The following is a 13,279-nucleotide window of genomic DNA, read 5'->3' as shown; positions in this document are numbered from 1 at the left end:
AATAAGATGGTGAGTCATGGATGTTTTGATATAGTGGTATACAATTAAGTGTATGGAGTTGTAAAGTCAACCAGTTTCTAACGAGGAGTGTCGTAAAGAATCTAATACAATTGTTGTGTTGTGAACTTTTCTTGCATGCTTGAAACACGTCATTATCATGTCAATTTATTCCTTAAAGTACACATCTTTTCTTTTTTATACAGGACACGGTTCCTGTACCTTTGAATTTACAAACATGTACTGGTCATTTCGAGATTTTTTGTTAATCATAACACTTAAAATTCTTAGTGATATTTCCTGAAACAGGCTTATCCTATCTTCATATCTGTTTGATAAAGTGTGATCACGTGAGCAAGCAAGATATACTTCTAACATTCTATGTCCATTTTTGTAAATTCTTAAGGTCTTGAAGCAATGTGTGTTGATTTTTAAAAAACAAACCAGCGGGAAGGGATTTTGTAAGGTTTTTTCATAACTAATTAAATACTTGAATCATTGGTAAAAATATTCTGTTCATTTTCAGCATACCTTATACAGGTAATTCCACCTAATTTTCTGAAAACAAACCAAAATCCAATTAAATTGGGCACTATTTCAAAAGCAAAAAAAAAAAAACAAGAAACAAAAAACAAAAAACAAAAAACATTGATACAAGGTAAGTTATAGAATTTGTAATCGAGTTGTCTCAATGTCCTTACAGCAGAATAATTGCTATATCTATTTCAGAGCTTTGTTCTTGTGACAACTCATGCAAGCCAAGAAAGTCACACTTGTCTTCGATTGGAGACATAACATACAACAGGAAAAATTGCTGATGCGCTGGTGTTAAAATCCTATCGATTTAAAAATACATTAATTGACAAATTCAATCGAAAGTCAGACAGTTGGCATGTATATGATAGCGTAATTTCTACATTTCAAAATCAAACATGTGTGTCTATTAGCATTTAGAAAGTTATGTTTTATTATAATATTAACAATTCCCTAGCATCAGGCAGCAACGTTCAGCCAACAGTTGAAAATAAAAACTTTCCTTTAAGATTTAACTTGATATCTACACCTTACCATATGTCAGATAGTGAGGAAATCTCCAATAGTTTACTGTGTACTACAGGTACAAAAGCAACTCTGGACATAAACCTAAAAGTTCCTCCAAACTACCAATTGAATTTGAGAAGGGCTTAATTTTTGCCAACTGAAAAGGTTTTTGAAAGAAAAAAAAGGAATAAATCTGCATTTACAAATTGTTTTATTGTATTAATGATTCAACATAAACAAAGTACCAGCCTTGATATTGGGGTCGTCCCACTACAATACACACAGCTGTCCACTGATTTGAGGTGTTCTTTCACTTCAACTCTTATTGTTCGTAAACATGGGATTGCCCACAAGCTATAATTTATCAGTTTCAAGTTAAATTATTTACAGAGTTGCAATCTTCAGTATGTAATTGAACAAAAATACTGAATGTGTTGGTCGACATCTAGAAATCCCAACAAAAGTGTTACAGACTCCTCAAGGCCGTACAGACCACCGTTAAATCTTCCATGGATCTATCGAGCTGAATGTTTTGACCATTGTTGACCAGACTGTGACTTGTATTCTCCTTGCACAGATACAACCCACAGGTAGTTTGTCTTACCATAGGTAGTGTTTCCGTCGGTCACACAGATACAACCCACAAGTAGTTTGTCATGCCATTGGTAGTGTTTCCGTCGATCACACACATACATGCCACTCACACACATACATGCCACTCACACACATACATGTTCATGCCACTGGTAAAGTGTCTGTCCATCACTTAAACGCACCACAGGTAACTTGTTCGTTCTCCACGTACATACCACAGGTAACTTGTTCGTCATCCACGTACATACCACAGGTAACACGTTTGTTCTCCACGTTCATACCACAGGTAACACGTTCGTCCTCCACGTACATACCACAGGTAACACGTTCGTCCTCCACGTACATACCACAGGTAACACGTTTGTTCTCCACGTACATACCACAGGTAACACGCTTGTTCTCCACATACATACCACAGGTAACACGTTTGTTCTCCACGTACATACCACAGGTAACATGTCACAGATACACAATATGAGTGAGCCTGTCCATCTAACACACACTCGTGTCCATTGCACATGACCAAGTTAAATACAGGGCCCTCGTTCTTGAACCATGCCCTGCTAACTGGCACTATGGTGCAAAGTGGATGGTAACGTGGGGCGCTCCTCAAGCTTATCATATTCAAGGTGGAATTCTTTCGGCACTTTCCGCCAGCCCTGCGCCTCAAAGAAGTAGTATGTGCCACGTTCATACGTATTGGTCTTCACGATGGGATCTAAACCTGGAGCTCGAGTAATCCATACCCTTTCTTCCTTATGGTACCGCCAGTCCCGAGTGTACCTGGGAAGGAAAGACAAAACTTTTACCCAGGACGAATAAAGCTTGCCTTACAGATTTCATACAGATCTGGTCAAATCAAATTCTGGGCTTTCCGAGTCATAATGATTGTTTTCAAAGAAATTTTAGCATAAAATATCGCATATCTTTCATGAAAGATTTTTGCCATGCCTGCATGATGCTTCAAACTTGATATGCATGATTTGTCACTCATTGCTGATCCACCTATTTTCTTGAGGCCAATCAGTCGAGACTCAACTCTGGGATTTGAACACTGATCACATACATTTGGTGCATTTCTACTCAGCCACCGGACCACTCAATCACAGAGTGCCATCAGTGCCAACCCTCATGTAAAACTACCTTCCTTCAGTATTGATGATGACTGTTTCAATGCATGATTTTTTTTCAAAGAAATGTATATGAAAAGTGTTAAAATTCTTACAATTCAAATGCTGCAGCTAGCTGAAGAACATCTCCGCCATTCATGTAGAAAAGATAAAACAAGAGGTCCTCTCCGTATCTGTTTAATTTGACAGGGGCAAGCTGTAGAAAACCAAGCAGAGTGTGTCACCAACTACACCAAAACACTGGTCATCCTAAGCATTATAAAGCAACTCCTAAATCAAGTAGTTTTAAATTGAGCAAAAAATATGTTTGAGTTGATGCTTTTTCCATTTTAACATTACATATACAGAACTGATTTACTTTTCACTAGTGTACTTTCTTTAGAATTTACCCATTTATTGAAATTTTCTTACCTGAGTCACATTGCAATTTTTTTATATGAAAATAAAGTGATTTACAATATTTTATGAATAACTTGTTAAAAAGGATGATAATTTCACAAACCTTGTCACGAATAAAGATATTTGTGAGATATTCTGCTGGTACATGGAAATCTAAAAGCAGGAAATAAAGAGAAAATCACAATGAATGACACACATATCTTCATTAAACACACCCAAAATTCAGTCTGGAGAATTTTTGAGAATCATGAATTAACTGTAATATCTACCAGTAAAAATACTACATCTATTTGAATCTTATCAGTAAAAGTGTTGAGAAATGTCTTTTTTCTCCTTAAACAGAAAGATAATTGGTTTCTTTAAATGGGATTGGTCTAGATGCATTGACTGGGACATGACAAACATTTCAGTGTTAGTGAGTAAAGCACACCTGTCTACAACTACAAAGTAAAGATTATCCCCAAGTTGTTTTTATTCAGTAGCCATGTAAAAAGTTTGTCTAAATATCATCATTATTCTTGTTTTTTCCTCCTAAAAATACATTATCTTTCACATCCATACTAGATAGAAAGAATTGTCACAATACTATTTAATAGAGTCCACAAAACAACAAACATCCTAACATACCTGTCTGTAATAAAACAACAGATGATACCAAACATCTGAGAAACTCCAGTCATGTAACACTGATACAAATGTATCTAAATACTACTTATGTGTAAACATGTCATATTCTATAAAAATACCTCTTAAAACAAAAATGATATTGATCATAATTACAATCATGCAAGCTGTATCGATGAAGAATAAACAGACATAGACATAATAACAAGAGGCCCAGAGGGCCTGCATCATTCACCTGGATATTTCAGTAATTATGGCAAAATACTCTAATTCAAGTTACATTTCAAATATTTTCCCTCTTTTGAAATGTCACTTGCATCAATGGTTCAAACTACAGGTGGACTTAATCCTGTCATTCTTAAAAGAGAAACACAATCTTAATTTTTTTCCCTTTTTTCTTTGCTCTATTATCCTTATTGCAGGGTCCCTTCCTCCCACCAAAAGGGTGTCACATCGTTCATTTATACATTAACATACAACACTGCCAAACAATTCTACAGACCATTTAAACAAAATCAATTTAGTTGTTCAGAACTAGTAGTGTTTTGAAAAGATTGACCTTGAGGCCTAGGTGAACCAAAAAAATTTCTAAATGATAACATTATTTCAAAGGGCGATAACTCTGTAAGTTACTGTCGAATAATGGGTACCTGTAAAGTACGAAGTAAATTTGTGATTATTTTTGGTAGAATCAATTGTTTAATATACAAAATTTTTGTCCACCCAATACACTACATGATTTGTATGCCTATAAATCGTGGAGAAGGCATTCTGAAAAGTTATTTTATATATAAAGAACTGAGTGAATATTGCGATAAATCTATTCTTTCCTGTTTGCTGTTTTAACCCAATGAGAATTGGACACTTAGGCCTGTGTACAGTCTGGTATTTTTTCAATATTTCCTTTTTCGTTTCTTTTTATTTCATATGTTGGGTTTTATTTTGTTGGGTTTTATTTTGTTTTCATTTCTTTTGATTTCATTTCATGTTGTTTCGTACTTTACAGGTACCCTCAAATTATTCCCATTTTCGAACATGTCCGAGATCTTTACGCAATCTGATTGCATACAGTTTCATCAAACTAAGTTGATATTTACTCTCAAGTTATCATGTTCACGAGGTAATTGTTGACAAATGGACATATAGACAGACAGACAGACAGGCGGATATATAGATAGACAGACAGACGGACGCCATACGCCAGGGTACGTAAGTCATAACAATCCAATGTTTTCAGAGAAATTTCATACTTATGCATGCTCTTTAACAGCATATCATTAGCTTTTGTTTTTGTTGTATCTTGGCCTAATGCCAGGATCTATATAATTTCGTACATATAGATAGACAGACGGACGCCATACGCCAGGGTAAGGCATAACAATCCAATGTTTTCGGAGAAATTTCATACTTATGCATGCTCTTTAACAGCATATCATTAGCTTTTGTTTTTGTTGTATCTTGGCCTGATGCCAGGATCTATATAATTTCTAACACCTACAGTGACATCTCGATTACCATATAATATATACATATTTACAGCATCTTCAATAATCTATTATATTGATGTTACAGTCATGATATTTTTACAAGAAGAACATTTTTTAATCCAAAATTACTTAAAGCTACATTTTTGGTTTTGAAAAAAAACCCTGAACATAACAGCCATTCCATGCAAATACCACAGGGGCCTATTCGTTTATGCTGACTGGTTCATCAGTTTTCATTTGTAATATTTTAGCCATAAATCTGACATACCCGTAGATTTTAATATAGGCCTTTATAGTCTTGTCATGGCTCATCCCCAAAGCTAACATAAAATCACTAGGTCCTTCATTATTCATTGACAACAACTCTTTAAAATGCAATTTTTGCGGGGGAAAATTTGCTTGATTTTCCCCAAAAGTGCCACATCTCTGACATGTTTCATCTGATGATCATAAAACTTACACATTCTGTTTTAGTGGATCACGCTCTTTCATATGAGATGAAAAAATTACCCTATTTTAGATTTTTATTTTGACCTACTTCTGACCCCAATAACAAGGCCTTGACTTTGATATTATCTGATAACATATGCGAGATTCCTATATAAGCTATATAATAGCAAAATTTCCCCCTCCCAAGGGGGATTATGACACCTAGGGGCCATGTGACAGTTTTGATAAAGCACCTTAAGAACCTTCCAGCCATGAAGAGTATATCATTATGCCATATCTGGCTCTTGAGAAGAAATTTTTGAAATATCAGTCAATTTGACCCCTTTTGGCCCCGCCCCTCAGGCCCCTGGGGGATAGGGACCATATAATATACAATTTTAGTAGACCTTTAGCTAAGGAAGGTTTCTGCAAAAGTTCATCAAAAATCGTTCAGGAGTTTTCGAAAATGTGAAATGCTAACTAACAATGGGTGACCTAAAAACAAATGTATTAGAGTGTTTACTGCGGAATATTTAAAAGATGTGGTTTGGCGAATTATTCAAACTTCTCATCCATATTAGGTTGTCCCTAGATTGGTTGGATGTTTCTGATACATAATGCCTTATAGGAATGATTTAAGCACCTATGACACAGAATGGAAATTTTTGTTGAATTCACTGAAGTTTTCTACCACATAAATAACGCAATCGCGAAATTAATCTGATATGCAGTACTCCGTGTGACTAGTATTGTACATACAGCTGGACAAGAAACATCTAGATGACTAAGTCTTAAAAGTATTTTGAGGACTCCATGATATAGCTAGTGAATACAGAATAACCAATAATACAGGAACATCTAAGAGCCAATCGAAAAAGTTACAAAATGCATTCATATCATCCATGCTGCTTCATATCACAAAATATGCATCTCAAAAATTAAGTGCAAAAAAGCATGAAAAAAAATCAATGTGTATTAAAACTAGTATCAATCATTTCCGAAAATCGCAAAGAAAAGTTTTCTTAGGTTAGATTTGTGAAAACAACATTTGAAAAGACAAACCATCAACAAAATCAAAGTAGAAATTTGTGAAATTATTTTTGAAATGCACGATTATGAACAATCAAACAATAAAATCTATGAACACAGAGACAGTCATGAATTTCATTATTCAGAAAAACGATACAATGAAAAAAAACACATATTCAAACGTGCTTAGAACAAAAGATCCTGGCGCCCACCATTGAATGACCCATATATCAGTCAAATGAAAGACTGAACTTTTCTCTTCTTTTTCCTTCTATCACTCTTCGAGGATGGCCGCCTGTCAGCCAAGTTGCTTTCTGATCAGTCCCAAAATGCAATATGCACAACAATAGGGACCAAGGGAAACTTACATATGAAATATGAAAAAGATCCCTTAAGGACTTTGTGAAAAATAGTGATAACAAACTTCAATTGTCAAAATCCAAGATAGCCAGTGGGTCATGTTGTTTTGCGATCGGTCCCCAAATGCAATATGCTTAACAAGGGACCAAAAGAAACATACATATGAAATTTAAAACTTGTACTTGCAACCTGCAATTGTCAAAATTAAAGATGGCTGCCTGTTGGCCATGTTGTTTTCCAATAGGTGCCAAAATACAATAGGCATAACTAGGGACCAAGGGGAACTTACATGTGAAATATGACAAAGATCCCTTCAACACTTTCTGAGATATAGTGATAAAGTGATAACAAGAATTGTTTACAAAGGGACGGACGGACCATAGACCACGGACGTAGGGCGATTTTAATAGCCACCATATGATGATGGTGGGCAAACAAAAACGTTTCAGACGGCTTTGTTTAGACTTGTAGTTAATTGTAACACACTTGTATGCATTTTATTCATCTATTATGCACAAAAAAGCAAAAGTCATCCGTAACTAGCCAAACAAAGCAAACAGAGATAAGACGATGTGAAATCAGACCTATATCCTGTGGCCTGCATGGGGAATCGGCCCACGGCGATTGAAATGTGCTGTACAGATTTCTGGAAAAGTCACAGGAACCAACTTATTGTGAGACAAGAACAGTACATTTATACTACACTGTACAAATCTATCGCCACAACAAAAACTCGTCGGGCTTCAGGATCTCTCAAACCAGGAGACGTCCATCAAGCTCATGAGATCTGCTCACCATGGCAACCAAGATTGCTTCAAACTCATGGATCCCTCCCCTTGGCAAGGGAGATCAGTCTGTGAAGCTAATGAGGGGTCGAGAGACACAATAGAAAATGCTAACCTATATCCTGTGGTCGGCATGGCAGGTCAACCCAGGGGGACTGAAATGTACTGTATAAGTTTCTGCAAGAATTGAAAGTTACAAATTAAAACAATGTAAACATATAGCTGAAAAAAAACCAGACATCCCGTATCATATTTTACTGAACAGAACAGAAAACATCTATGTAAATATGATTAATTAAATTTGAAATTTATCAAGTGAAATAATTTATATACCAGTATAATGCCACAACTATTCCTAGGTCAAAATCTCACTTTCTTGAGAGCTATACATTAAATCATGAAAAAACAAAATTTTTGACAAATTTTGCTTCTTCTCTCTAATCATTACTAATGATATAGGTAAATTTCATCCTCTCTTTCATCATCTACTAAATTAAATGTTAAAAGTAAATTTCATCCTCTCTCTCATCATCTACTAATGTTAAAGGTAAATTTCATCCTCTCTCTCACCATCTACTAATGTTATAGGTAAATTTCATCCTCTCTCTCATCATCTACTAATGTTATAGGTAAATTTCATCCTCTCTCTCATCATCTAATGAAGATATAGATAAATTTCATCCTCTCTCTCACCATCTACTAATGGTATAGGTAAATTTCATCCTCTCTCTCATCATCTACTAATGTTATAGGTAAATTTCATCCTCTCTCATCATCTACTAATGTTAAAGGTAAATTTCATCCTCTCTCTGTCATCATCTAATGATGATATAGATAAATTTCATCCTCTCTCTCACCATCTACTAATGGTATAGGTAAATTTCATCCTCTCTCATCATCTACTAATGATTTTAATTAATAAGTGTCCAAAATTGATTTGATCTGATACTTTTAATCCCTCTATCTGTGATATGCCCAATTCTCTTCGGTACATCTAACATCTAACACTATACTTTTATAGCATTCATTATACCATCAGTTGGGCTATTTTGGCTGTAGTTATATTTTGGTTTATTTGGCATCTGACATGAAAATGACAAAATTTAACACATCAAATTATAATGCTGTCGTTATCAAAATGCCAGATTATGGCCATACTCTGTCTCGATATTGAGGTATTGTGGCTTTACGTCCATGAAATCCAAGGAGGAATTCTTACTGATGTGTTTCCATAAAATGTGTCATCATGTCATTTTTCAACTGAGGTATGATAATGGTTTCTTAATTTGTTGTTAACAATGTTTGTACAATTTGAATGATGTTTTTGTAAACATGAGTACTGCTCATACTGAGCTCAGGTAATTTCAAAAGGTTTCAATCGATTTAAAAAAATCCTTGTCAATCTGGTGTATCCTACCACCATAATATTAAGATATATATTGATTTGATGACACTTACACTTTGGTACATTTAATGACTATGAAAATGAATAGATAAGTGAGAATTGATTACTTGTTTGTATCTTAAACAAAATCAGGGCTCAATGTGGCACCTATTTTAGTGGCCATGGCGCCTTAAATTAACCATTGGCGACCAGTTATAGACCTATAAGGCGCCTGCATGGCCACTAAAAAAATTGTGTAAATTTGCGATTTGGTGAATCTTTCAAAGGTTGCAGTTAATGTTAAAATGATGTTCACAATTGAAAAAGTTACAGAGAGATGTTACACTGAACTAAAGAATTAAAAGATTTTATTTTTAAATGTAAGACAACTGGCGCCATGATTTTATAACTTGGTAGCCAAATAGACTATCTGGTAAAGACATCCACTTTGAGCCCTACAAAATGTGTTGGTCAATTGTATGGGTCACAGCTGTAGGCTGAAGGAAACAGTTGATCAGGTTGGTCCCAACATCGAGGGAGGGGAGAGTTTTGACTGTTGACTGATAAGGCATGAAGTAATCGTTTTGTTATCTCAGGCTGAATAATTCACAAGATTCAGATAAAGGCTATTTTATTAGGAATGCGTACAAATTCTTCAGTAAACTGTTAATTTTGACTTTGGTGCATTTTCAAACTCCAACTTTCCTTTGGCCTTGCAGACACTGTAGAAATACTTACAGACCAATTTCATGACATTCTTTGTGCTAGCCGACTCCCTGTTTTTAATAAGATACAACAAACCCTGATTGAAGATTTCTTTGAACCTTTCTGACTTCGAATTAGCAGCCATCGCTAGGCGTTGCTAGAGATACTGTTTACAAATCACGATCAGAAAGATGCTTCATCTTCATCATTTGGGTGTTTGGGCAGATATTCCTCGCCAGTCAACAGTCAAAAATAGTGACCGGTCAACAGTCAAAAATACTTAATTTACATTTACATAGAGAGTCAGGTAACAATGTATCTTTAATGTCTGTGAACTGGCATGACTTCAATACCAATTGCTGTTAGCTCCACAGCCATGGGGGAAAATACATTTTATCTCCAACTCAGATAGCTGAAATTGTTATTGTAACATAAACATTGAAATACACCAGAATTAGACACAGATGGCATGGAAATACCAAAATTTCCCTACTCCAAAATATTCCAATTTACAGTATTTGAAAATTCCAGTCCAATGTCAGTTACTCAACTCTTACAACTGTATGTCCTATCATCCAACTTGACAGCAGAATTCTGATATTCTTTTCAAAAGTATATGAGAAATTAAAACATTTCAGGTTTAGCATAAAACTGTGGATCCAGAAATTCTTCATTATAAGTATATATATGATGCAATTTCTTGAAGGACTGTCAAGTTTTATTTGATAATGTGATACTAAATGAAAATAACTTACTCTGGTGAGTTGAGATTCAAACCCAACGTTGTCAGATCAATGCCAGGGGCTAGTGCCACTAAGTTTGGGTCATTTTCTGCTGCTCGGATAAACGTCAACAATCCTACTATGCCAAATTGGTCCGTAACCATGCCAGTAGGTATATTTGATACTGTACCTGTTAAGTAAATAAATTTAGATATCTATTTAAGAAATCAACCTGGGAGCAAGTCTTACATACACACAGGATATCAACCTGTGAATCTGTCTTACATACATACAGGATATCAACCTGGGAATCTGTCTCACATACATACAGGATATCAACCTGGGAATCTGTCTTACATACATACAGGATATCTATCTGGGAATCTGTCTCACATACATACAGGATATCTATCTAGGAATCTGTCTTACATACATACTGGATATCTATCTGGGAATCTGTCTTACATACATACAGGATATCAACCTGGGAATCTGTCTTACATACATACAGGATATCAACCTGGGAATCTGTCTTACATACATACAGGATATCTATCTGGGAATCTGTCTTACATACATACAGGATATCTATCTGGGAATCTGTCTTACATACATACAGGATATCAACCTGGGAATCTGTCTTACATACACACAGTATATCAACCTGGGAATCTGTCTTACATACATACAGGATATCTATCTGGGAATCTGTCTTACATACATACAGGATATCAACCTGGGAATCTGTCTTACATACATACAGGATAACAACCTGGGAATCTGTCTTACATACATACAGGATATCTATCTGGGAATCTGTCTTACATACATACATGATATCTATCTGGGAATCTGTCTTACATACATACAGGATATCAACCTGGGAATCTGTCTTACATACATACAGGATATCAACCTGGGAATCTGTCTTACATACATACAGGATATCTATCTGGGAATCTGTCTTACATACATACATGATATCTATCTGGGAATCTGTCTTACATACATACAGTATATCAACCTGGGAATCTGTCTTACATACATACAGGATATCAACCTGGGAATCTGTCTTACATACATACAGGATATCTATCTGGGAATCTGTCTTACATACATACATGATATCTATCTGGGAATCTGTCTTACATACACACAGGATATCTATCTGGGAATCTGTCTTACATACATACAGGATATCTATCTGGGAATCTGTCTTACATACATACAGGATATCAACCTGGGAATCTGTCTTACATACATACAGGATATCTATCTGGGAATCTGTCTTACATACACACAGGATATCAACCTGGGAATCTGTCTTACATACATACAGGATATCTATCTGGGAATCTGTCTTACATACATACAGTATATCTATCTAGGAATCTGTCTTACATACATACAGTATATCTATCTGGGAATCTGTCTTACATACACACAGGATATCAACCTGGGAATCTGTCTTACATACATACAGGATATCTATCTAGGAATCTGTCTTACATACATACAGGATATCTATCTAGGAATCTGTCTTACATACATACAGGATATCAACCTGGGAATCTGTCTTACATACATACAGGATATCTATCTGGGAATCTGTCTTACATACATACAGGATATCAACCTGGGAATCTGTCTTACATACATACAGGATATCAACCTGGGAATCTGTCTTACATACATACAGGATATCTATCTGGGAATCTGTCTTACATACATACAGGATATCTATCTGGGAATCTGTCTTGCATACATACAGGATATCTATCTGGGAATCTGTCTTACATACACACAGGATATCAACCTGTGAATCTGTCTTACATACATACAGGATATCAACCTGGGAATCTGTCTTACATACATACAGGATATCAACCTGGGAATCTGTCTTACATACATACAGGATATCTATCTGGGAATCTGTCTTACATACATACAGTATATCTATCTGGGAATCTGTCTTACATACATACAGTATATCTATCTGGGAATCTGTCTTACATACATACAGGATATCAACCTGGGAATCTGTCTTACATACATACAGGGTATCAACCTGGGAATCTGTCTTACATACATACAGGATATCTATCTAGGAATCTGTCTTACATACATACAGGATATCTATCTAGGAATCTGTCTTACATACATACAGGATATCAACCTGGGAATCTGTCTTACATACATACAGGATATCTATCTGGGAATCTGTCTTACATACACACAGGATATCAACCTGGGAATCTGTCTTACATACATACAGGATATCAACCTGGGAATCTGTCTTACATACATACAGGATATCAACCTGGGAATCTGTCTTACATACATACAGGATATCTATCTGGGAATCTGTCTTACATACATACAGGATATCTATCTGGGAATCTGTCTTACATACATACAGGATATCTATCTAGGAATCTGTCTTACATACATACAGGATATCTATCTGGGAATCTGTCTTACATACATACAGGATATCAACCTGGGAATTTGTCTTACATACACACAGGATATCTATCTGGGAATCTGTCTTACATACATACAGGATATCTATCTCGGAATCTGTCTTACATAC

The 13,279-nt window shown here is 35.5% G+C and overlaps 1 protein-coding gene across 5 annotated transcripts in view; it reads right to left on the bottom strand.

Annotated features, from left to right (window-relative positions):
• Positions 1–1,232: 1,232 nt before the first annotated feature.
• LOC117326842 (CCR4-NOT transcription complex subunit 2-like) overlaps positions 1,233–13,279 on the bottom strand; it is a 43,479-nt gene continuing 31,432 nt past the window's right edge. For 4 of the 5 annotated variants that reach the window (XM_033883614.1, XM_033883617.1, XM_033883616.1 and 1 more), the window contains 5 exons: positions 10,720–10,876; positions 7,991–8,052; positions 3,265–3,314; positions 2,858–2,958; positions 1,233–2,415 (listed from right to left, as the gene is read on the bottom strand). In XM_033883614.1, the coding sequence (XP_033739505.1) occupies positions 2,196–2,415; positions 2,858–2,958; positions 3,265–3,314; positions 7,991–8,052; positions 10,720–10,876 (590 nt within the window). In that variant the 3' untranslated portion in view covers positions 1,233–2,195. Of the gene's footprint in view, positions 2,416–2,857; positions 2,959–3,264; positions 3,315–7,674; positions 7,737–7,990; positions 8,053–10,719; positions 10,877–13,279 lie in introns of all 5 variants that reach the window. The other variant, XM_033883615.1, reaches the window with a different exon arrangement.

Source organism: Pecten maximus, chromosome 5, assembly GCF_902652985.1.
Source record: "Pecten maximus chromosome 5, xPecMax1.1, whole genome shotgun sequence".
Classification (NCBI taxonomy): Eukaryota; Metazoa; Mollusca; class Bivalvia; order Pectinida; family Pectinidae; genus Pecten; species Pecten maximus.
This window is presented reverse-complemented; position numbering and strand designations above follow the sequence as displayed.